The sequence below is a fragment of the Oncorhynchus mykiss genome, chromosome 21 (genome assembly GCF_013265735.2).
Source record: "Oncorhynchus mykiss isolate Arlee chromosome 21, USDA_OmykA_1.1, whole genome shotgun sequence".
Lineage (NCBI taxonomy): Eukaryota > Metazoa > Chordata > Actinopteri > Salmoniformes > Salmonidae > Oncorhynchus > Oncorhynchus mykiss.
Genome location: NC_048585.1, coordinates 1,973,602 through 2,000,435, shown reverse-complemented (window position 1 = coordinate 2,000,435; position 26,834 = coordinate 1,973,602). Strand labels below are relative to the sequence as shown.

The 26,834-nt window shown below is 43.4% G+C and overlaps 2 protein-coding genes and 1 long non-coding RNA gene across 5 annotated transcripts in view; all 3 read left to right on the top strand.

Annotated features, from left to right (window-relative positions):
- LOC110499711 (receptor-type tyrosine-protein phosphatase R) overlaps positions 1-8,959 on the top strand; it is a 94,328-nt gene extending 85,369 nt beyond the window's left edge. For all 3 annotated transcript variants that reach the window (XM_036956589.1, XM_036956588.1, XM_036956590.1), the window contains 4 exons: positions 659-796; positions 2,026-2,136; positions 3,244-3,515; positions 7,099-8,959. In XM_036956589.1, coding sequence (XP_036812484.1) covers positions 659-796; positions 2,026-2,136; positions 3,244-3,515; positions 7,099-7,192 — 615 coding nt within the window. In that variant the 3' untranslated portion in view covers positions 7,193-8,959. The remainder of the gene's footprint in view (positions 1-658; positions 797-2,025; positions 2,137-3,243; positions 3,516-7,098) is intronic.
- Positions 8,960-10,403: 1,444 nt separating this feature from the next.
- LOC118942826 lies at positions 10,404-14,526 on the top strand. The gene is made up of 2 exons (XR_005038453.1): positions 10,404-13,960; positions 13,998-14,526. It is a non-coding gene; the product is annotated as an uncharacterized LOC118942826 (long non-coding RNA).
- A 605-nt stretch (positions 14,527-15,131) lies between these two features.
- The window catches only part of ptprbl (protein tyrosine phosphatase receptor type B, like), a 121,331-nt gene continuing 109,628 nt past the window's right edge, over positions 15,132-26,834 (top strand). Inside the window, exons 1-2 of the mRNA XM_036956587.1 lie at positions 15,132-16,501; positions 16,758-17,040. Of these exons, the coding sequence (XP_036812482.1) occupies positions 16,424-16,501; positions 16,758-17,040 (361 nt within the window). The 5' untranslated portion in view covers positions 15,132-16,423. The remainder of the gene's footprint in view (positions 16,502-16,757; positions 17,041-26,834) is intronic.

The window sequence follows — 26,834 nt, the reverse complement described above, 5'->3', positions numbered from 1 at the left end:
GTGGTTTATCTCTCTCTGGACAGTAGCTAACACCATAGAGGATATTCAGACCTGCTGTGGTTTATCTCTCTCTGGACAGTAGATAACACCATAGAGGCTATTCAGACCTGCTGTGGTTTATCTCTCTCTGGACAGTAGATAACACCATAGAGGCTATTCAGACCTGCTGTGGTTTATCTCTCTCTGGACAGTAGCTAACACCATAGAGGATATTCAGACCTGCTGTGGTTTATCTCTCTCTGGACAGTAGCTAACACCATAGAGGATATTCAGACCTGCTGTGGTTTATCTCTCTCTGGACAGTAGCTAACACCATAGAGGATAATCAGATAATTGGCCCAGCGTCGTCCGGGTTTGGCCGCGGTAGGCCGTCATTGTAAATTGGTTCTTAACTTACTTTCCTAGTTAAATAAAGGTTAAATAAAACAATTATAAAAAAAATATAAATAGCAGCACACATTAAGACAGAAATACGAACACCTAATGAATGGGTTAGTGACTCTGCTGTCTAAACAACCTGTTCATTCATCATGCCTTAACAAGCTAGTCCCCAGTCTAGTGACGGTTTACAAAAACTTTTTTGGTCCAGTCAAGAATTCCTGTGTACCAGTTTGATAATAGCCCTCCCTTCCTCCCTCCCTCTCTCTGACATCTGCAGGGTTACCTAGGCGATGAGAAGGCCTACATCGCCACCCAGGGTCCCATGATCAACACAGTGAATGATTTCTGGCAGATGGCCTGGCAGGAAGACTGTCCTGTCATCATCATGATCACCAAGCTCAGGGAAAAGAACGAGGTACGGGTGCACTCACTCACTCACTCACTCACTCACTCACTCACTCACACACATACACACACACACACACACACACACACACACACACACACACACACACACACACACACACACACACACACACACACACATACACACACACACACACACACACACACACACACACACACACACACACACATCATGCTCAGGTAGCATCAGGCTCAGGTAGCATCAGGCTCAGGTAGCATCAGGCTCAGGTAGCATCAGGCTCAGGTAGCATCAGGCTCAGGTAGCATCATGCTCAGGTAGCATCAGGCTCAGGTAGCATCATGCTCAGGTAGCATCAGGCTCAGGTAGCATCATGCTCAGGTAGCATCATGCTCAGGTAGCATCAGGCTCAGGTAGCATCATGCTCAGGTAGCATCAGGCTCAGGTAGCATCATGCTCAGGTAGCATCATGCTCAGGTAGCATCAGGCTCAGGTAGCATCAGGCTCAGGTAGCATCAGGCTCAGGTAGCATCAGTCTCAGGTAGCAACAGGCTCAGGTAGCATCAGGCTCAGGTAGTAACAGTCTCAGGTAGTATCAATCTCAGGTAGCATCAGTCTCAGGTAGCAACAGTCTCAGGTAGTATCAATCTCAGGTAGTATCAATCTCAGGTAGCATCATGCTCAGGTAGCATCAGGCTCAGGTAGCAGCAGTCTCAGGTAGTATCAATCTCAGGTAGCATCAGTCTTGATTTGTCATGCTGATCAAAGCTCTAATCAAATGACATTTTTCAGTATATTTATATGGTTTCTATGCTTTAGAATGACTGGGAGAAAAGTGATTTATTCTCAGGATGATTTTTTTTCTTTTTAATACCCGGGAAAATATTCAACCCTAACACACACACACAAACAAACACACACACACACACACACACACACACACACACACACACACACACACACACACACAAAGTTAGGTGTAAACAAATAAGTATGTGATTCTACACATGTAAATTTGACAGGATTACATGACATAATCCTGTTTATCATGTGTTATTGACAGGGTTTACATGACATAATCCTGTTTATCATGTGTTATTGACAGGGTTTACATGACATAATCCTGTTTATCATGTGTTATTGACAGGATTTACATGACATAATCCTGTTTATCATGTGTTATTGACAGGGTTTAATGGATCAATAGTGATTGGTGATACGATAACATGTGTAATGATTAATAATGCTGTCTGTTCCAGAAATGTGTTCTGTACTGGCCAGAGAGGCGTGGTATCTATGGCAAGGTGGAGGTGCTCATTAACAACGTGACAGAGTGTGACAACTACACCTGTCGGACCCTCAACCTGAAGGTACTTTTCACTCAGGGATGGAACCCATTGACCGTACTGGGTCGCTGTGGGTTTCTAGCTATTTACTATACACTTAATTAACTCTCCAATTGAAAATCTACACTTTTATAAGATCATGTTTTGTTGACTCATACCCAGATAATGTTGACTCACCCTATAGGCCCTTACTCGTACGTGTGACCAAAGCAAACTTTGGAGAAAATAAAACACTTCAAAAACCCCCACCTGAAACATTTATTTCAAACAGACCGTTTCCAAAATGCTTGCTATTTTCTCAGAGCATGATGTCATCCTCCTGAGGAGGATGAACTGACCAATCAGCGATCTACTTGCATTAATATTTTTTATGACCGGTATACACCCACACCATTCTGTTGTTGGGGTACAACCACACCATTCTGTTGTTGGGGTACACCCACACCATTCTGTTGTTGGGGTACGCCCACACCATTCTGTTGTTGGGGTACGCCCACACCATTCTGTTGTTGGGGTACACCCACACCATTCTGTTGTTGGGGTACGCCCACACCATTCTGTTGTTGGGGTACGCCCACACCATTCTGTTGTTGGGGTACGCCCACACCATTCTGTTGTTGGGGTATGCCCACACCATTCTATTGTTGGGGTACGCCCAGACCATTCTGTTGTTGGGGTATGCCCACACCATTCTGTTGTTGGCGTACGACCACACCATTCTGTTGTTGGCGTACGACCACACCATTCTGTTGTTGGCATACGACCACACCATTCTGTTGTTGGGGTACAACCACACCATTCTGTTGTTGGGGTACGCCCACACCATTCTGTTGTTGGGGTACACCCACACCATTCTGTTGTTGGGGTACGCCCACACCATTCTGTTGTTGGGGTACGCCCACACCATTCTGTTGTTGGGGTACGCCCACACCATTCCAACACAGAAAATCTGCTTTATAACATAATTTATAAAAAATGTTGAGAAGAAAAACTATTTCACTCACATTGTCATTGATTATAGGTTATATTTCATAGAAATCTGTAAACACTGGACAGTTACTTTAAACTAGACTGAAACCACCATCTTGATCTTACTCAAACTCTCTGTGTGTGTCTTTGTCTCTTTCACAGCAAGGGGCCCAGAGTCGTGTGGTGAAGCACTACTGGTACACATCGTGGCCGGACCATAAGACCCCAGACAGCGCCCAGCCCCTGCTCCAGCTGATGAGAGACGTGGAGGAGGACAGGACGGGCTCCCCATCGCAGGGACCCGTCATCGTACACTGCAGCGCAGGGATTGGCCGAACGGGCTGCTTCATCGCCACGACGATAGGCTGTCGTCAGTTGGAGCTGGAGGGAGTGGTGGATGTGCTGGGGATTGTGTGTCAGCTCAGAGCGGACAGGTGAGTTACTTACACCTGGAGTATTAGACAGTATGTGGAATATGTCCAGACAGCTGTCTGTTTACAACAGACAGGTGAGTTACCTACACCTGGTGTATTAGACCGTATGTGGAATAGGTCCAATGTAGGACAATATGTTTACAACAGACAGGTGAGTTACCTACACCTGGTATATTAGACCGTATGTGGAATAGGTCCAGACAGCTGTCTGTTTACAGCAGACAGGTGAGTTACCTGGTGAAGATAAAGCCATGTCCTCTTTCCTTCTTGTATGCTACTGTGTTTGTGTTGCTCTAATGACCATCAGTGATTACAGGCAGGCAGGCAGGCAGGCAGGCAGGCAGGCAGGCAGGCAGGCAGGCAGGCAGGCAGGCAGGCAGGCAGGCAGGCAGGCAGGAAGGATGTGGCTGGGTTAGGACAGACAGACAGTCAGGATGGATGTGGCTGGGTTAGGACAGGCAGACAGACAGTCAGGATGGATGTGGCTGGGTGAGGACAGTCAGACAGACAGTCAGGATGGATGTGGCTGGGTGAGGATAGACAGACAGTCAGGATGGATGTGGCTGGGTGAGGACAGTCAGACAGTCAGGATGGATGTGGCTGGGTGAGGACAGTCAGGCAGACAGTCAGGATGGATGTGGCTGGGTGAGGACAGTCAGACAGACAGTCAGGATGGATGTGGCTGGGTGAGGACAGTCAGACAGACAGTCAGGATGGATGTGGTTGGGTGAGGACAGTCAGACAGACAGTGAGGATGGATGTGGCTGGGTGAGGACAGTCAGACAGACAGTCAGACAGACAGTCAGGATGGATGTGGCTGGGTGAGGACAGTCAGGCAGACAGTCAGGATGGATGTGGCTGGGTGAGGACAGTCAGACAGACAGTCAGGATGGATGTGGCTGGGTGAGGACAGTCAGACAGACAGTCAGGATGGATGTTAGGGGGGATGTAGGTGGGTGTGACATAAATCATGCTAAGAAACTTGTACATGAGAAACGTTGTTTTTTTTTTACAAGAGAGGGACAGAACGTGATAATATGTTCCTATCTCTTTCAAACACACACACACACACACACACACACACACACACACACACACCACACACACACACACACACACACACACACACACACACACACACACACACACACACACACCCACTCACCCCCTGAGCCTGAACAGGGTTTAAGCTGAAATATCTCCCACAGCCTGTCTGTTCCAGGATAAAGCACTCATCCATTAGGATGAAGCAGTAGCCTGCAGCTCAACAGGGTATCAAGGACTTCATAATGTTGCCTTGGTTGAGCTTTAGTTAATCATTGAACAGAATGTACTGAAGCAAACTGCCACTGTACCGTTTAGATGACTGAGTAAGAGTTTAAATGACCTTTTATCATGACTAATTACCACAGGATTAAATGAGCTGGAGAGAATCCTAAATGGTTAATGTATTATGAGACAGAACATTGGTACATAATGTTCCAAATGTTCAGCAGCGCTAAAATAAGAGATGTTTTTCAGTCACAGTATGAGATGGATTCATTATATTTCAGACAGTAGCATGGCCACAACTGATGGAAGGTTTAGTTTAATGAAATGACAGTATGAGATGGATTCATTATATTTCAGACAGTAGCATGGATGGAAGGTTTAGTTTAATGAAATGACAGTATGAGATGGATTCATTATATTACAGACAGTAGCATGGATGGAAGGTTTAGTTTAATGAAATGACAGTATGAGATGGATTCATTATATTTCAGACAGTAGCATGGCCACAACTGATGGAAGGTTTAGTTTAATGAAATGACAGTATGAGATGGATTCATTATATTTCAGACAGTAGCATGGATGGAAGGTTTAGTTTAATGAAATGACAGTATGAGATGGATTCATTATATTACAGACAGTAGCATGGATGGAAGGTTTAGTTTAATGAAATGACAGTATGAGATGGATTCATTATATTTCAGACAGTAGCATGGCCACAACTGATGGAAGGTTTAGTTTAATGAAATGACAGTATGAGATGGATTCATTATATTTCAGACAGTAGCATGGATGGAAGGTTTAGTTTAATGAAATGACAGTATGAGATGGATTCATTATATTTCAGACAGTAGCATGGATGGAAGGTTTAGTTTAATGAAATGATAGTATGAGATGGATTCATTATATTTCAGACAGTAGCATGGCCACAACTGATGGAAGGTTTAGTTTAATGAAATGACAGTATGAGATGGATTCATTATATTTCAGACAGTAGCATGGATGGAAGGTTTAGTTTAATGAAATGATAGTATGAGATGGATTCATTATATTTCAGACAGTAGCATGGATGGAAGGTTTAGTTTAATGAAATGACAGTATGAGATGGATTCATTATATTTCAGACAGTAGCATGGCCACAACTGATGGAAGGTTTAGTTTAATGAAATGACAGTATGAGATGGATTCATTATATTTCAGACAGTAGCATGGCCACAACTGATGGAAGGTTTAGTTTAATGAAATGACAGTATGAGATGGATTCATTATATTTCAGACAGTAGCATGGATGGAAGGTTTAGTTTAATGAAATGACAGTATGAGATGGATTCATTATATTTCAGACAGTAGCATGGCCACAACTGATGGAAGGTTTAGTTTAATGAAATGACAGTATGAGATGGATTCATTATATTTCAGACAGTAGCATGGATGGAAGGTTTAGTTTAATGAAATGATAGTATGAGATGGATTCATTATATTACAGACAGTAGCATGGATGGAAGGTTTAGTTTAATGAAATGACAGTATGAGATGGATTCATTATATTTCAGACAGTAGCATGGCCACAACTGATGGAAGGTTTAGTTTAATGAAATGACAGTATGAGATGGATTCATTATATTTCAGACAGTAGCATGGATGGAAGGTTTAGTTTAATGAAATGATAGTATGAGATGGATTCATTATATTACAGACAGTAGCATGGATGGAAGGTTTAGTTTAATGAAATGACAGTATGAGATGGATTCATTATATTTCAGACAGTAGCATGCCCACAACTGATGGAAGGTTTAGTTTAATGAAATGACAGTATGAGATGGATTCATTATATTACAGACAGTAGCATGGATGGAAGGTTTAGTTTAATGAAATGATAGTATGAGATGGATTCATTATATTACAGACAGTAGCATGGCCACAACTGATGGAAGGTTTAGTTTTATTGAAATGATTTTCCACTCCTTGTATTTCATAGCATGTTACTAACAGACAGACAGTCAGTCAGGATGTTACTAACAGACAGACAGTCAGTCAGGATGTTACTAACAGACAGACAGTCAGTCAGGATGTTACTAACAGACAGAGAGTCAGTCAGGATGTTACTAACAGACAGACAGTCAGTCAGGATGTTACTAACAGACAGACAGTCAGTCAGGATGTTACTAACAGACAGACAGACAGTCAGGATGTTACTAACAGACAGACAGACAGACAGTCAGGATGTTACTAACATGCTACCACTGTTACTGGTCCATGTTGTTATTTTAGCCGTGATTCTAATGGCTGCCTTGTCTCTGTGTGTCTTTTTCAGAGGAGGTCTGATCCAGACAGGGGAGCAGTACGAGTTTGTCCACCACGCCTTGAGCCTCTTCGAGACACGCCTCTCCGCCGACACCGGCCAATGAACAGAGGCCAGGAAGTTTTCGTTAAAACATGCCAGGTTTTTCCAGGAAGTGGAATTTAATTTCTCCCTGGCGGGAAGGACCTATCTTACCCGGTGACTGTGAGGTCATGTGACTAATGAGGAAGTGGATGTTTGCGTGACGATTGGATGGTAGATGTCCTTGTGGGCTTTGTCTTTGTGGACATGTATGGACAGCCTGGACTGCTATTGGCTGATTGATTGAGTCTCCTTACAGAGAGAGAGATGGAGGTATGGACCGGTGATTTTGTCTCTGAATGTAATGTATCCTTTCTTCTCTTCCTCTCTTTCCTCCTCTTCTTCTACTACTTCCTGTCATTCGTGAGCAGCTCTGCTTCTGAAAACGTTGTTGTGAGCAACCTGCCTCTGTCCAATCAAACTCTCTGATACTGCAGCTCTGTCCAATCAGATTGCCTGATATTGATTCCGTAGTATACCTACACTCTGACCTCTTACTACTATGCGCTATAGTGGATGGGTAGGTAGTCTGTGGTCCTTGAATCGTCCATGGTGTTTCTATTAAAAAGGAAAAAGTACGTTGTTGAAATGAATAGCACTTGTCTTTGTGACTTTACTAGGATATTTTTGAATTCTGATTATTTATTTTTATTTATTTTTAACTATGTGTTGTTACACAAAGGTTATTATTCTGAAGACTGTTATATTCCATTGGAGGTTGGCTTTTCTCTCAGTAACACACTAGAAGCTGCCCCTCTGCCATATACTATACGTCTAATAGCATGTTGATCATCCATTGAAAGATCAGTGTATGAAAGGTGAGGGAACGATTGGGCCTGTCTGCACGGCCACTACACATCAAAAGGTATTTACACCATGGGGATGGCCATTATACACACTGAATTGGAAGCAAATAACAAACATAAAAAGCCAGCCGACACGCAGGCCCTTCAGGAATTGAGTTTGGCAGCCCCCTGCTATAGGCCCCTCCTGTAGATCTACCGTATTCACAGAGAACTGTCATGGCCGCCGTGTGATCCAATGTTCCATACCAAAGCTCTCTGTTATCAGGTGCCGTGTGATCTACCCTGGCTCTGAAACGACGTTTCATCAGTAAATCAATCTTTAATAACAAAACCTTTTTCTTTTCAGAAAATCATTTATTTTCCATTTCTTATCTTTCACATCCATCCTCAGGTAGTGTGTTGACCGTTAAAGGCCCAGTGCAGTCAAAAACATGATTTTGTCCCCCGCTGTGTTTTATATATATATATACACATACTATGATGTTGGAATAAGGCAGTTAATTGAAATTGAGATAAAAACGGCTGCGTTGGGCCTTTAAGCATCACAGATATATGACAACTTTCTTTACCAAAATGTAAATGTTTGCGTTTAAATTACATGTCATGTTTAATTGTTGATCATATAGATTAAATTATAGTAATAATAATAATGATTTTTAGTTTTATACAATATTAAGATAATGTTTTGATGTGTAACAGTAAACTCATGATCGTTTTGGTACTTTTAGACATGATGTTTTCTCTGTATGACTGAATGATTCCCACACCCTTTATCTCTGGAACCAAACCATTATTACAAAGATAATGTCAATCAAGACACTTATAAAAAAAAATTGTCTGGATTATCTGACCCTGATTTCAAACTCTGATATACTGTAGCTTCTAAATGCCGAATACATACAGTTGAAGTCAGAAGTTTACATACACCTTAGCCAGATACATTTAAACTCAGTTTTTCACCATTCCTGACATTTAATCCTAGTAAAAATTCCCTGTCTTAGGTCAGTTAGGATCACCACTTTATTTTAAGAATGTGAAATGTCAGAATAATAGTAGAGAGAATTATTTCTTTCAGCTTTTATTTCTTTCATCACATTCCCAGTGGGTCAGAAGTTTACAGACACTCAATTAGTATTTGGTAGTATTGCCTTAAAATTGTTTACCTTGGGTCAAACGTTTCGGGTAGCCTTCCACAAGCTGCCCACAATAAATTGGGTGAATTTTGGCCCATTCCTCCTTACAGAGCTGGTATAACTGAGTCAGGTTACACCTAGGTAGGCCTCCTTGCTCGCACATGCTTTTTCAGAATCTGCCCACAAATTGTCTATAGGGTTGAGGTCAGGGCTTTCTGATGGCCACTCCAATACCTTGACTTTGTTGTCCTTAAGCCATTTTGCCACAACTTTGGAAGTATGCTTGGGGTCATTGTCCATTTGGAAGACCCATTTGCAACCAAGCTTTAACTTCCTGGACTGATGTCTTGAGATGTTGCTTCAATATATCCACATAATATTCCCACCTCATGATGCCATCTATTTTGTAAAGTGCACCAGTCCCTCCTGCAGCAAAGCACCCCCACAACATGATGCTGCCACCCCCGTGCTTCACGGTTGGGATGGTGTTCTTCGGTTTGCAAGCCTCCCCCGTTTTCCTCCAAACATAACGATGGTCGTTATGGCCAAACAGTTCTATTTTTGTTTCATCAGACCAGAGGACATTTCTCCAAAAAGTACGATCTTTGTCCCAATGTGCAGTTGCAAACTGTAATCTGGCTTTTTTTATGGCGATTTTGGAGCAGTGGCTTCTTCCTTGCTGAGCAGCCTTTCATGTTATGTTGATATAGGACTCGTTTTACTGTGGATATAGATACTTTTGTATCTGCTTCTTCACAAGGTCCTTTGCTGTTGTTCTGGGACTGTTCTGGGACTTTTCGCACCAAAGTATATTCATCTCTAGGAGACAGAACGTGTGTCCTTCCTGAGCGGTATGACGGCTGCATGGTCCCATGGTGTTTAGACTTGCATACTATTGTTTGTACAGATGAACGTGGTATCTTCAGGTGTTTGGAAATTGCTCCCAAGGATGAACCAGACTTGTGGAGGTCTACAATTTTTTTCTGAGGTCTTGGCTGATTTATTTTGATTTTCCCATGATGTTAATCAAAGAGGCACTGAGTTTGAATGTAGGCCTTGAAATACGTCCACAGGTACACCTCCAATTGACTCACATGATGTCAATTAGCCTATCAGAAGCTTCTAAAGCCATGACATAATTTTCTGGAATTTTCCAAGCTGTTTAAAGGCACAGTCAACATAGTGTATGTAAACTTCTGACTCACTGGAATTGTGATACAGTGAATTATAAGTGAAATAATCTGTCTGTAAACAATTGTTGGAAAAAAATTACTTGTGTCATGCACAAAGTAGATGTCCTAACCGACTTGCCAAAAATATAGTTTATTAACAAGAAATTTGTGGAGTGGTTGAAAAATGACTTTTAATGACTCCAACAACCTAAGTGTATGTAAACTTCCGACTTCAACTGTAGACTGGACATGACTCCCTTCAAACTTTTCTGGTAATTCCTAAAAAATCTGAAGTGAGTTGCACAATTACTAGCTTTGAATCCCATCCTGAATAGCGCTCCATTTCACTATGGTCTCACTGGTGAAGCAGAGTAGTATTCAGGGTGGACTCAAAACAAATACCCCTCCCTGCTCCTTCCTCTTCAAACAAGACATCCTTGAGGTCATTTCCTTAACTCCACCAGGGTTTCTAACTCAACAAGACGATTCCCACAAACAGCCAAAGTTATTCTCGTGAAAGCTGCTTGCCCAAACAGATCATGATTTATAATAGTTTAGTAGCCTGGAACCTCAAACTGAATATATCACTATTTCACTGAAACAGCAGGGAAACAGAGTAATATCTGTGCTCCGGGCTCGGGTTTTAGTGATCAATAGCCGGACGGTCTATAATCTACATTATGCTTCTCTTCGTGTACATTATATTCATAGGTTGCAAGTTTGGTCACAATATTGTTTTAAACGTTCATGTTGGACTGAGCATTTTGCTAAATGCGTCGTCAATGAGCGCTGATGAAGATTTCATCAAAAAGCGCGTTACAGTGGATTGGAAATACAATGAAATTCAAAATGAGGCAAATCATTTGTAGAAAAACTTTGAATGTCTCCAGATTGACTTTTACTAGCTAGCTAAAATTGAGGGGAGGCCAACGGATTTTAGCTAGCTAACGTTAGCATTGCTAGCTATTTTTGACGAACTTTACAAGCTAATGACAACATTAGACATGTCTAAAGTAAATTTGAAGGCATGATAATGCTGACATTAAGTTGTTTCCTACTAAATATTCGACTACTTTTACAATGTCATCGTATTTCCAGGCACTGTAGTGTAATTTTGACGAAACAGTAGTTAGCCTCCGTCCAGAATGCCTCCGGTAGAGGGCGGCTTGACGACGTTCATAACAATGGCATGACACGACCGAGTGATAGAGGTGCAAGTCATGAATATGCATGATGGAGGAATTTATATACACTACATCTATAAGGACCATTAAACATATTGTGTTCAGGCATATCTATAAGGACCATTAAACATAATGTGGACAGGCATATCTATAAGGACCATTAAATATAATGTGGACAGGCATATCTATAAGGACCATTAACCATAATGTGGTCAGGCATATCTATAAGGACCATTAAACATAATGTGGACAGGCATATCTATAAGGACCATTAAATATAATGTGGACAGGCATATCTATAAGGACCATTAAACATAATGTGGACAGGCATATCTATAAGGACCATTAAACATAATGTGGACAGGCATATCTATAAGGACCATTAAACATAATGTGGACAGGCATATCTATAAGGACCATTAAACATAATGTGGACAGGCATATCTATAAGGACCATTAACCATAATGTGGACAGGCATATCTATAAGGACCATTAAACATAATGTGGACAGGCATATCTATAAGGACCATTAAATATAATGTGGACAGGCATATCTATAAGGACCATTAAACATAATGTGGACAGGCATATCTATAAGGACCATTAAACATAATGTGGACAGGCATATCTATAAGGACCATTAAACATAATGTGGACAGGCATATCTATAAGGACCATTAAATATAATGTGGACAGGCATATCTATAAGGACCATTAAATATAATGTGGACAGGCATATCTATAAGGACCATTAAACATAATGTGGACAGGCATATATATAAGGACCATTAAACATAATGTGGACAGGCATATCTATAAGGACCATTAACCATAATGTGGACAGGCATATCTATAAGGACCATTAACCATAATGTGGACAGGCATATCTATAAGGACCATTAAACATAATGTGGACAGGCATATCTATAAGGACCATTAACCATAATGTGGACAGGCATATCTATAAGGACCATTAACCATAATGTGGACAGGCATATCTATAAGGACCATTAACCATAATGTGGACAGGCATATCTATAAGGACCATTAAACATAATGTGGACAGGCATATCTATAAGGACCATTAACCATAATGTGGACAGGCATATCTATAAGGACCATTAACCATAATGTGGACAGGCATATCTATAAGGACCATTAAACATAATGTGGACAGGCATATCTATAAGGACCATTAAACATAATGTGGACAGGCATATCTATAAGGGCCATTAAATATAATGTGGACAGGCATATCTATAAGGACCATTAAATATAATGTGGACAGGCATATCTATAAGGACCATTAAATATAATGTGGACAGGCATATCTATAAGGACCATTAAATATAATGTGGACAGGCATATCTATAAGGACCATTAAATATAATGTGGACAGGCATATCTATAAGGGCCATTAAATATCATGTGAACAGGCATATCTATAAGGACCAATAAACATAATGTGGACAGGCATATCTATAAGGACCATTACACATAATGTGGACAGGCATATCTATAAGGACCATTAAATATAATGTGTTCAGGCATATCTATAAGGACCACGTAGGAATCTATCTTGCTGCTGAAAATGTGCAAGTGTTCGACCAAGGAGGATACAGATGGTTGTTTGTTGTGTGACAATGAATTGAGAAACATTTCACTTTTTGTACGTACTTATGGATGATTTTTGTATTATTATTTGTGATTAAAAAAGAAGAAAGGTTTTTGAATACATAAAACGTTAACCGTCCGTGCACATTGTTTACTGTTAGTAGAGTTGTATCTATCCACTATGTGGGCTTAATGGCCATATTAGCCAGGAGGACAAAGGTTGTGTTCCAAATGGGACCCTAGAGCCTTTAAAGTGCACTACATTTGACCAGGCCCATAGAGCTCTGATCACAAGTAGTGAACTATCTAGAGAAGAGGGTGGGGAGGATGTACTACTAATGGACTTGAATGTTGTGATTAGTTCTCTCCTTGTCCGCCATAATAACCACAGTAGTAACTATTTAAAAATCTGATATAAGCTGTACATATTGTATGTATGTTTTAATAATGAAATGTACATGTTTGGAGGGCAGCACAAGGAGAGGTGCAGGCCTTAAACAGCTGTTTGTGTTGTTCCTACTACTGAGGGGAAAAGGGGGTTTTATCTTCTACTGTACGACTGGACATCTGTTCACTGAATACTTGCTGGTGCGGAGGAAATATGTTGCCATTAATCTGTATTCCAACTGTTGTAGTGCTTATTCAAAAAAACAACAGACCAAAACTAAAATCTAAAACTTAGCTAAAACTAAAACAGTGTGTTGAGTAATTGTTTTGGTGGTTTACTGAGGGTTTAGTACTGAAGCCATGCTATGAACTTTAGACTATATTACTGTACTGTACATGGAATATTCCTGGATGTTACTCTACTACCCTGTGTTGTGCAGAGTTGTACTACGTTGGGAGTACTACGTTGAGAGTTGTACTACCTTGAGAGTACTACGTTGAGAGTTGTACTACCTTGAGAGCACTACGTTGAGAGTTGTACTACCTTGAGAGTACTACGTTGAGAGTTGTACTACCTTGAGAGCACTACGTTGAGAGTTGTACTACCTTGAGAGTACTACATTGTACTACCTTGAGAATACTACCTTGAGAGTTGTACTACCTTGAGAGTACTACGTTGAGAGTTGTACTACCTTGAGAATACTACGTTGAGAGTTGTACTACCTTGAGAATACTACGTTGAGAGTTGTACTACCTTGAGAGTACTACGTTGAGAGTTGTACTACCTTGAGAGTACTACGTTGAGAGTTGTACTACGTTGAGAGTTGTACTACCTTGAGAGTACTACCTTGAGAGTACTACGTTGAGAGTTGTACTACCTTGACTAGACAGTTAGCGGCTTGAAGATGCCACTAAACTGCCCTGTACCTAAACAGAAAATGATACTGTACCTAATGAAACTGCTGATACTGTACCTAATGAAACTGCTGATACTGTACCTACTGTAAGACGTTGACTTTATAGTCCCTACTGCCAATAAAGAGAAACTGTTTCGAACGATCACACACTGATCTGTTTTTAATTTCATCCTTGCCTCACTTCAGCATTTAAAAAAATGGTAATGTTGAAATGTGAAATGTTGCAACACAGTCAAAAGGCACAGCCTCTGAAACATGGCAGATGACTACAGTATTTCAGGGCTCCAGACTGCACTATAGATCTGTGAAAATGTCAACGGAAACTGTAGTTGTTGAGGTTTGATGTTGTTGTCATACCCAACAGACTATGCTCAGTTGCCGGAAATTGAAAACGAACTAGAATTGAAAATACATTTCGAGCTCTGAGGTTTACTGAAAGTGTTGGTTTCATCGAGAGAGAGAGAGAGAGAGAGAGAGAGAGAGTAGGGGACAGCGAGAGAGAGAGAGAGAGAGAGACAGCGAGAGAGACAGCGAGAGAGAGACAGCGAGAGAGAGAGAGAGAGACAGCGAGAGAGAGAGAGAGAGAGAGAGACAGCGAGAGAGACAGCGAGAGAGACAGCGAGAGAGAGAGAGAGAGAGAGAGAGAGAGAGAGAGACAGCGAGAGAGAGAGAGAGAGAGAGAGAGAGAGAGAGAGAGAGAGAGACAGCGAGAGAGAGAGAGAGAGAGAGAGAGAGAGAGAGAGCATACAGGAAGGGGAAAAAAGGAGTGGACTACCTAAAAGTAGTTCTGGAGAACAAAGACTTTTGATGCCCTCTCTCTCTCCAAGGGGGAAAGTTTAGAGACACATATTTTAAAACACATCTATAAAAAAAATTTTAAAAAGTTTTTTATTGAAATTTTACTTATAGAGAATGAAGTATCAACTGCGCACTATTTGACTCATACCCACCAAAGTTCTATATCGTAGTCTAAGGGGGGTCTGGTTGAACGCTGTGGAAGCTTGGAGCTGGAGTCATACAAACATTCTACTGGTTGAGGATATCCTGTAAGGACTCAAGTATCTCACTGTTTGGAGGAGGTGGAACTGGTTGGAAGTGTCCGACGTGAAACAGTGATCAGTTGTCTTCACCCAACGTCTACTAGGAGTTCCTCACTACTGAATTATCTGAAGAAGAAAAACTATTCTGGGTGATTTTGGAACATTGCAACTGCAAAGGCTTCACAGGACTTTAGCTTTACTCAAGTGGATGAGGCAGTTCTACTGATTTAGCTGTACTCAAGTGGATGAGGCAGTTCTACTGATTTAGCTTTACTCAAGTGGATGAGGCAGTTCTACTGATTTAGCTGTACTCAGGTGGATGAGGCAGTTCTACTGATCTAGCTTTACTCAAGTGGATGAGGCAGTTCTACTGATTTAGCTGTACTCAGGTGGATGAGGCAGTTCTACTGATCTAGCTTTACTCAAGTGGATGAGGCAGTTCTACTGATTTAGCTGTACTCAGGTGGATGAGGCAGTTCTACTGATCTAGCTTTACTCAAGTGGATGAGGCAGTTCTACTGATTTAGCTGTACTCAAGTGGATGAGGCAGTTCTACTGATCTAGCTTTACTCAAGTGGATGAGGCAGTTCTACTGATTTAGCTGTACTCAAGTGGATGAGGCAGTTCTACTGATTTAGCTGTACTCAAGTGGATGAGGCAGTTCTACTGATTTAGCTGTACTCAAGTGGATGAGGCAGTTCTACTGATTTAGCTGTACTCAAGTGGATGAGGCAGTTCTACTGATTTAGCTGTACTCAAGTGGATGAGGCAGTTCTACTGATTTAGCTGTACTCAAGTGGATGAGGCAGTTCTACTGATTTAGCTGTACTCAAGTGGATGAGGCAGTTCTACTGATTTAGTTGTACTCAAGTGGATGAGGCAGTTCTACTGATTTAGCTGTACTCAAGTGGATGAGGCAGTTCTACTGATTGCCGTATATATTTTTTGGAGTATGGTTTTGGATTATGCTCTTTTGGATTTAAATTTTTGGGGACGTGAATAATGTATAAATCAACAATCGAAATGCTGAAATGTAACGGGTTTTTTTTAACACTTTGTGTGGCATCAGGGATTCTCTCGGTAAGTCTGGAAAAACTCTCATTCTATCCATCACATCCAATGAACCACTTGATGGAAGTCTCATCAAAAAGTTTCAAAAGTTTATTTCTGTTCATTTATGTTAGGAATCGTTTCTGTAGGTTAGAGAGAGACAGAAGCAGCTGTTTGTATGATACTATTGTGTTTTGAGTTTCACCAAAACATTTGGTCTCAACAAAGCTTTTACCCACACTATATACAATGTTATTTTTGACACATTTACATCGTATCTTTTCAGTGTGTAGCCGCCGTCGCCGAGGAGCAGAAATGCAGCGTAAACGTAACCGAGGCCGACAGCGGTCTGGAATCTATAACGTTGAGACTGACTACGGAGGGACAGCAGTGTCACTTCACTGTGTTATCTGTGGACAGTAGCTCTGTAGTAACACACTGTGTGGAGGAACCGAAGGAAAACGATACGTTTCAATGCCAGGTAGTCAGTTTAGAACCCGGAACATCGTACGCCCTGCAAATCATGTCCACGACAGATGAACAACGGGCCAATGTCACCCTGCACACCAGTGAGTTGGGGTTCTGTTGGGGATTATATATTTATGGAAATGAGATTATAGATTTGTTGTTGTTTTTTTCTCCTTGATTTGTATATTTCAAATCAATATCTAATAATATGATTTGTGTACGGCAAATGATGTATAGTTTAATCAGTGTTTTATAGTCGCTCTTTCTCATTGATATTTCTTATGGGAGTAATGCATTTATAATGTCTTAAATCCACGTGTCATTAGCTTCTCTGACTGTGTTGTTATGGTTGCCACGTTTCCTCTGCTCTTGGATACATAGTGTGGGCACCTATTCTACTATCTGTTGCAGCAGGCTTTTCACTTAGGAGGGAGAGAGCTCTCTGCTGCCTGTCGTCACATCATACAGTCTTTCTGTTACATTTCATGTGGTTTTCCCTCGGCTTCACTTACATGACCACAGGAACTGAAACCCTGCTGAGAGAGAGTGATAAACCAGTAACTGTGTGTGTGTGTGTGTGTGTGTGTGTGTGTGTGTGTGTGTGTGTGTGTGTGTGTGTGTGTGTGTGTGTGTGTGTGTGTGTGTGTTTTGTGCATGTGTGTGTTTTCTTGTGGGTGTATGTGTGTTTGCCTGCACATGTCTGCAAGCGTATGTCCTCACATGGCTCTACAGATGTAGGATCTTAAATTGATCCCTCTTTTGTTGCTGAGAACTGCACAGCAGGAAATGCAAACTTGTAGAGTATTTTAGTTTTTAAAAGTATTCTAAAGTTTGCAATTTCCCCTTTGAAATGTCATACTAGATTTGCCCTAACGTAATGTTGTTTTTTTTTAAACGTATCAACCCCTATATAAATGTCCATTAATTATAATCCACATCATAATTCACATTTCCTGTCGCTGTAGGATTATTTTCCTGCTGTAGCAAACTGGCTCAAATGAAGATCCTACATCTGTATAAGTGAACATACACTTGGCAGGGACCCAGAACAGAAGTATCTGACCTTAAGTGTATATTTCCAGACTCTCTCTATCGCCCCCCCCCCCCTCCTCTCTCTCTCTCTCTCTCTCTCTCTCTCTCTCTCCCTGTCTCTCTCTCTCTCTCTCTCTCTCTCTCTCTCTCTCTCTCTCTCTCTCTCTCTCTCTCTCTCTCTCTCTCTCTCTCACCCCAGCCATTTCCTGACTCCATTGTCCCTTTGTACTAACGGATACAGGGAGTCCTGTGGGTGGGGTGTGGGAGTGGAGGGCAGGACACTATGTTTGGTTCACAGGGCCTGGGCCGATTAGGGTGAATGGCACTGCTCTTGACCTTCTCAGCATGCTATGTCCCCTTTAACAGACTCTAGTCTGGTCGTACATCACACTGAGACCTTTAACAGACTCTAGTCTGGTCGTACATCACACTGTCCCCTTTAACAGACTCTAGTCTGGTCGTACATCACACTGAGACCTTTAACAGACTCTAGTCTGGTCGTACATCACACTGAGACCTTTAACAGACTCTAGTCTGGTCATACATCACACTGTCTCCTTTAACAGACTCTAGTCTGGTCATACATCACACTGAGACCTTTAACAGACTCTAGTCTGGTCATACATCACACTGAGACCTTTAACAGACTCTAGTCTGGTCATACATCACACTGAGACCTTCAACAGACTCTAGTCTGGTCATACATCACACTGAGACCTTTAACAGACTCTAGTCTGGTCGTACATCACACTGTCCCCTTTAACAGACTCTAGTCTGGTCGTACATCACACTGTCCCCTTTAACAGACTCTAGTCTGGTCATACATCCCACTGAGACCTTTAACAGACTCTAGTCTGGTCGTACATCACAATGAGACGTTTAACAGACTCTAGTCTGATCATACATCACACTGTCCCCTTTAACAGACTCTTGTCTGGTCGTACATCACACTGAGACATTTAACAGACTCTAGTCTGGTCATACATCACACTGAGACATTTAACAGACTCTAGTCATACAGTGATTTCGGGAAGTATTCAGACCCCTTGACTTTTTCCACATTTTGTTATGTTACAGCCTTTTTCTAAAATCGATGAAAAAAAAATCATCAATCTACACACAATACCCCATAATGACATCACAATACCCTATAATGACATCGCAATACCCCATAATGACATCAAAATGCCCCATAATGACATCACAATACCCCATAATGATGCCACAATACCCCATAATGACATCACAATACCCCATAATCACATCACAATACCCCATAATGACATCACAATACCCCATAATGACGTCACAATACCCCCTAATGACATCACAATACCCCATAATGACATCACAATACCCCATAATGACGCCACAATACCCCCTAATGACATCACAATACCCCATAATGACATCACAATAGCCCCATAATGACAAAGTGAAAACAGGTTTTTAGATATTTTAGCAAATGTATTAACAATAAAAAACTGAAATATCCTTTGCTATGAGACTCGAAATTGAGCTCAGGTGCATCCTGTTTCCATGATCATCCTTCAGATGTTTCTACAACTTGATTGGAGTCCACCTGTGGTAAATTCAAATGATTGGACATGATTTGGAAAGGTACACACCTGTCTATATAAGGTCCCACAGTTGTCAGTGCATGTCAAAGCAAAAACCAATCCATGAGGTCAAAGGAAGTGTCTGTAGAGCTCCGAGACAGGATTGTGTCGAGGCACAGATCTGGGAAAGGATACCAAAACATTTCTGCAACATTGAATGTCCTCAAGAACACAATGCCCTCCATTATTCTGAAATGGAAGACGTTTGGAACCACCTAGACTCTTCCTAGTGCTGGTCCCCGGCCAAACAGCATTTGGGGGAGAAGGCCCTTGGTCAGGGAGGTGACGAAGAACCCGATGTCCCTCTGACAGACCTTCCGAGTTCCTCTGTGGAGATGGGAGAACCTTCCAGAAGGACAACCATCTCTGCAGCACTCCAACAAACAGGCCTTTATGGTAGAGTGGCCAGAAGGAAGCCACTCCTCACTAAAAGGCACATGACAGCCTGCTTGGAGTTTGCCAACAGGCACCAAAAGGACTCTCAGACCATGAGAAACAAGATCTTCTGGTCTGATGAAACCAAGTTTGAACTTCTTGGCTTGAACGCCAAGCGTCATGTCTGGAGGGAACCTGTTACCATCCCTATGGTGAATAATGGTGGTGGCAGCATCATGTCTGGAGGGAACCTGTTACCATCCCTATGGTGAATAATGGTGGTGGCAGCATCATGTCTGGAGGGAACCTGTTACCATCCCTATGGTGAATAATGGTGTTGGCAGCATCATGTCTGGAGGGAACCTGTTACCATCCCTATGGTGAATAATGGTGGTGGCAGCATCATGTCTGGAGGGAACCTGTTACCATCCCTATGGTGAATAATGGTGTTGGCAGCATCATGTCTGGAGGGAACCTGTTACCATCCCTATGGTGAATAATGGTGGTGGCAGCATCATGTCTGGAGGGAACCTGTTACCATCCCTATGGTGAATAATGGTGGTGGCAGCATCATGTCTGGAGGGAACCTGTTACCATCCCTATGGTGAATAATGGTGGTGGCAGCATCATGTCTGGAGGGAACCTGTTACCATCCCTATGGTGAATAATGGTGGTGGCAGCATCATGTCTGGAGGGAACCTGTTACCATCCCTTTGGTGAATAATGGTGTTGGCAGCATCATGTCTGGAGGGAACCTGTTACCATCCCTATGGTGAATAATGGTGTTGGCAGCATCATGTCTGGAGGGAACCTGTTACCATCCCTATGGTGAATAATGGTGTTGGCAGCATCACGTCTGGAGGGAACCTGTTACCATCCCTTTGGTGAATAATGGTGTTGGCAGCATCATGTCTGGAGGGAACCTGTTACCATCCCTATGGTGAATAATGGTGGTGGCAGCATCATGTCTGGAGGGAACCTGTTACCATCCCTTTGGTGAATAATGGTGTTGGCAGCATCATGTCTGGAGGGAACCTGTTACCATCCCTATGGTGAATAATGGTGGTGGCAGCATCATGTCTGGAGGGAACCTGTTACCATCCCTATGGTGAATAATGGTGGTGGCAGCATCACGTCTGGAGGGAACCTGTTACCATCCCTATGGTGAATAATGGTGGTGGCAGCATCACGTCTGGAGGGAACCTGTTACCATCCCTATGGTGAATAATGGTGGTGGCAGCATCACGTCTGGAGGGAACCTGTTACCATCCCTATGGTGAATAATGGTGGTGGCAGCATCACGTCTGGAGGGAACCTGTTACCATCCCTTTGGGGAATAATGGTGTTGGCAGCATCATGATGTGGGGATGATTTTCAGCGGCAGAGACTAGGAGACTAGTCAGGGTCAAGGGAAAGATGAATGGAGCAAAGTATAGAGACATCCTTGATGAAAACCTGCTCCAAAGCACTCAGGAACTCAGAATGGGGCGAAGGTTCACCTTCCAACAGGACAATGACCCCAGCAGCCAAGACAACGCAGTAGTGGCTTCGGGACAAGTCTCTGAATATCATTGAGTGGCCCAGCCAGATCCCGGACTTGAACCTGATTGAACATTTCTGGAGAGATCTGAAAATAGCTGTGCAGCGACACTCCCCATCCAACCTGACAGAGCTTGGGAGGATCTGCAGAGAAGAATGGGAGAACCTCCCCATCCAACCTGACAGAGCTTGAGAGGATCTGCATAGAAGAATGGGAGAACCTCCCCATCCAACCTGACAGAGCTTGGGAGGATCTGCAGAGAAAAATGGGAGAACCTCCCCATCCAACCTGACACAGCTTGAGAGGATCTGCAGAGAAGAATGGGAGAACCTCCCCATCCAACCTGACACAACTTGAGAGGATCTGCAAAGAAGAATGGGAGAACCTCCCCATCCAACCTGACACAGCTTGGGAGGATTTGCAGAGAAGAATGGGAGAACCTCCCCATCCAACCTGACACAGCTTGGGAGGATTTGCAGAGAAGAATGGGAGAACCTCCCCATCCAACCTGACACAGCTTGGGAGGATTTGCAGAGAAGAATGGGAGAACCTCCCCATCCAACCTGACAGAGCTTGGGAGGATCTTCAGAGAAGAATGGGAGAACCTCCCCATCCAACCTGACAGAGCTTGGGAGGATCTGCAGAGAAGAATGGGAGAACCTCCCCATCCAACCTGACAGAGCTTGGGAGGATCTTCAGAGAAGAATGGGAGAACCTCCTCAAACACAGATGTGCAAAACTTGTAGCGTCCTACCCAAGAAGAGTCAAAACTTGTAGCGTCATACCCCAAGAAGAGTCGAGGCTGTAATCGCTGTCAACCGTGCTTCAACAAAGTACTGAGTAAAGGGTCTGAAAACGTATGTAAATTTGATAATTTCCGTTGTTTTCTTAAAATAAATTTGCAGACATTTTGTGACAACCTGTTTTTGCTTTGTCATTATGGGGTTTTGTGATGTCATTATGGGGTATTGTGATGTCATTATGGGGTATTGTGATGTCATTATGGGGTATTGTGATGTCATTATGGGGTATTGTGTGTAGATTGATGAGACTGTAATCATTTAGAAAAAGTCAAGCGGTCTGGATACTTTCTGAATGCGTTGTACCTCATACTAAACTCCGCCCCTTTCTGGGCACAATGCCCTCCATCAGCTGGACTATCACTTCTTATCTAGAGCTATTCTAACACATAAAAGTTGAGATAACACAGTGGCATTTAGATCATCCATGGCTAGAGGTGTCATACTAACATTACAACTAATTAGAAGAAAATTAAGGAATGCATCCTTGTCACTCCAATGTGACTGTAGACATTAACAAGTCTAGTTTCATTGTCTGTGAAATCAGCCATAAAAGGGGGGTTGCTCTATGCCATGTTAATACGTCCTACCAAATACAATGACATTCTGGCATTCCAGAATGTCATTGTTCTATTCTGTCAGTACCACCACAGGAGAGGCTCGTTAACGCACCACTGTTACCCACCCAAATGGGCGCCTGCCTGCCTGGAATAGGGAGTCAGGGCTCGCCTCCTGCCCCCCTCCCCACCCATCTAAAAGGTCCCCTTTTTCTCCTCTCTCGCTTCCCATCATCCCCTCCCAGCGGGCTAGCGGGGGCTCGGGGTCTGACCGGGGCTGAAGCCGTGGCCAGAGAACTTTAAACAGCCATGAAACAATCCTATCTGCTTCCTAACCCTAACCCTTCCGCCATCTCCACCACGCACCTCTCTACTGGTCTGTTCTCAGAGTCTCTCTACTGGTCTGTTCTCAGAGTCTCTCTACTGGTCGGTTCTCAGAGTGTCTCTACTGGTCTGTTCTCAGAGTCTCTCTACTGGTCTGTTCTCAGAGTCTCTCTACTGGTCTGTTCTCAGAGTCTCTCTACTGGTCTGTTCTCAGAGTCTCTCTACTGGTCTGTTCTCAGAGTCTCTCTACTGGTCTGTTCTCAGAGTCTCTCTACTGGTCTGTTCTCAGAGTCTCTCTACTGGTCTGTTCTCAGAGTCTCTCTACTGGTCTGTTCTCAGAGTCTCTCTACTGGTCTGTTCTCAGGGTCTCTCTACTGGTCTGTTCTCAGAGTCTCTCTACTGGTCTGTTCTCAGAGTCTCTCTACTGGTCTGTTCTCAGAGTCTCTCTACTGGTCTGTTCTCAGAGTCTCTCTACTGGTCTGTTCTCAGAGTCTCTCTACTGGTCTGTTCTCAGAGTCTCTCTACTGGTCTGTTCTCAGAGTCTCTCTACTGGTCGGTTCTCAGAGTGTCTCTACTGGTCTGTTCTCAGAGTCTCTCTACTGGTCTGTTCTCAGAGTCTCTCTACTGGTCTGTTCTTAGAGTCTCTCTACTGGTCTGTTCTCAGAGTCTCTCTACTGGTCTGTTCTCAGAGTCTCTCTACTGGTCTGTTCTCAGAGTGTCTCTACTGGTCTGTACTCAGAGTCTCTCTACTGGTCTGTTCTCAGAGTCTCTCTACTGGTCTGTTCTTAGAGTCTCTCTACTGGTCTGTTCTCAGAGTCTCTCTACTGGTCTGTTCTCAGAGTCTCTCTACTGGTCTGTTCTCAGAGTCTCTCTACTGGTCTGTTCTCAGAGTCTCTCTACTGGTCTGTTCTCAGAGTCTCTCTACTGGTCTGTTCTCAGAGTCTCTCTACTGGTCTGTTCTCAGGGTCTCTCTACTGGTCTGTTCTCAGAGTCTCTCTACTGGTCTGTTCTCAGAGTCTCTCTACTGGTCTGTTCTCAGAGTCTCTCTACTGGTCTGTTCTCAGAGTCTCTCTACTGGTCTGTTCTCAGAGTCTCTCTACTGGTCTGTTCTCAGAGTCTCTCTACTGGTCTGTTCTCAGAGTCTCTCTACTGGTCTGTTCTCAGAGTCTCTCTACTGGTCTGTTCTCAGAGTCTCTCTACTGGTCTGTTCTCAGAGTCTCTCTACTGGTCTGTTCTCAGAGTCTCTCTACTGGTCTGTTCTCAGAGTCTCTCTACTGGTCTGTTCTCAGGGTCTCTCTACTGGTCTGTTCTCAGGGTCTCTCTACTGGTCTGTTCTCAGAGTCTCTCTACTGGTCTGTTCTCAGAGTCTCTCTACTGGTCTGTTCTCAGAGTCTCTCTACTGGTCTGTTCTCAGAGTGTCTCTACTGGTCTGTTCTCAGAGTGTCTCTACTGGTCTGTTCTCAGAGTCTCTCTACTGGTCTGTTCTCAGAGTCTCTCTACTGGTCTGTTCTCAGAGTCTCTCTACTGGTCTGTTCTCAGAGTCTCTCTACTGGTCTGTTCTCAGAGTCTCTCTACTGGTCTGTTCTCAGAGTCTCTCTACTGGTCTGTTCTCAGAGTCTCTCTACTGGTCTGTTCTCAGAGTATCTCTACTGGTCTGTTCTCAGAGTCTCTCTACTGGTCTGTTCTCAGAGTCTCTCTACTGGTCTGTTCTCAGAGTCTCTCTACTGGTCTGTTCTCAGAGTCTCTCTACTGGTCTGTTCTCAGAGTCTCTCTACTGGTCTGTTCTCAGAGTCTCTCTACTGGTCTGTTCTCAGAGTCTCTCTACTGGTCTGTTCTCAGAGTCTCTCTACTGGTCTGTTCTCAGTGTCTCTCTACTGGTCTGTTCTCAGAGTCTCTCTACTGGTCTGTTCTCAGAGTCTCTCTACTGGTCTGTTCTCAGAGTCTCTCTACTGGTCTGTTCTCAGAGTCTCTCTACTTGTCTGTTCTCAGAGTCTCTCTACTGGTCTGTTCTCAGAGTCTCTCTACTGGTCTGTTCTCAGAGTCTCTCTACTGGTCTGTTCTCAGAGTGTCTCTACTGGTCTGTTCTGGTCATAGTTCTATGAAGTGCTGTGTTGTTCTGTTCTGTCCTGGCACAACACCTCTGACTGATGAAACACGGTGTAACAGTAATGTCATCAGTCTCTGTGTAGTTTAATTTACCACCACACCTCTGATGAGACATAGTGTAACAGTCCCAGTTATTCCTCTCAGAGAGTAAAGACCTGCAGCTCTGTCTACTTTCTGTGAAGATCTGCCTGCTGCCATTCCTCTCCTAATGAAACATTGTGTAACAGCGTTGTTCATCAGTCATTCCCCTGATCTGTCATTCCTCTGACCAGTCATTCCCCTGACCAGTCATTCCCCTGACCAGTCATTCCCCTGACCAGTCTTTCCCCTGACCAGTCATTCCTCTGACCAGTCATTCCTCTGACCAGTCTTTCCCCTGACCTGTCATTCCTCTGACCAGTCATTCCTCTGACCAGTCTTTCCCCTGACCAGTCATTCCCCTGATCTGTCATTCCCCTGACCGGTCATTCCCCTGGCCTGTCATTCCCCTGACCTGTCATTCCCCTGGCCTGTCATTCCCCTGGCCTGTCATTCCCCTGGCCTGTCATTCCCCTGACCGGTCATTCCCCTGGCCTGTCATTCCCCTGGCCTGTCATTCCCCTGGCCTGTCATTCCCCTGGCCTGTCATTCCCCTGACCTGTCATTCCCCTGACCGGTCATTCCCCTGGCCTGTCATTCCCCTGACCGGTCATTCCCCTGGCCTGTCATTCCCCTGGCCTGTCATTCCCCTGACCAGTCATTCCCCTGGCCTGTCATTCCCCTGGCCTGTCATTCCCCTGGCCTGTCATTCCCCTGACCTGTCATTCCCCTAACCAGTCATTCCCCTGACCAGTCATTCCCCTGACCTGTCATTCCCCTGACCTACTACATAGTTCTCTGTGTAGTTGTGCACCACTCCTCTGGTGATGATGTTGTCTAACAGTTATTATTTTGGCCATCTAACTTCTCTGTCATGTAGCCATTGTTATGACAGTGATCCCGCCCTGACATTGTGACTGCTTTTGGATCAGATTTGGCAGGACCCTGTCTTTCAAAGATAATTCGTAAAAATCCAAATAACTTCACAGATCTTCGTTGTAAAGGGTTTTAGCAATTCATGAACATACACCTGTGGGGTGGTCGTTAAGACACTAACAGCTTACAGACGGTAGGCAATTAAGATCACAATTATGAAAACTTAGGACACTAAAGAGGCCTTTCTACTGACTCTGAAAAACACGAAAAGAAAGATGCGCAGGGTCCCTGCTCATCTGCGTGAACGTGCCTTAGGCATGCTGCAAGGAGGCATGAAAACTGCAGATGTGGCCAGGGCAACAAACTGCAATGTCCGTACTGTGAGACGCCTAAGACAGCGCTACAGGGAGACAGGACGGACAGCTGATCGTCCTCGCACTGGCAGACCACGTGTAACAACACCTGCACAGGATCGGTACATCCGAACATCACACATGTGGGACAGGTAGAGGATGTCAACAACAACTGCCCGAGTTACACCAGGAACGCACAATCCCTCCATCAGTGCTCAGACTGTCCGCAATCGGC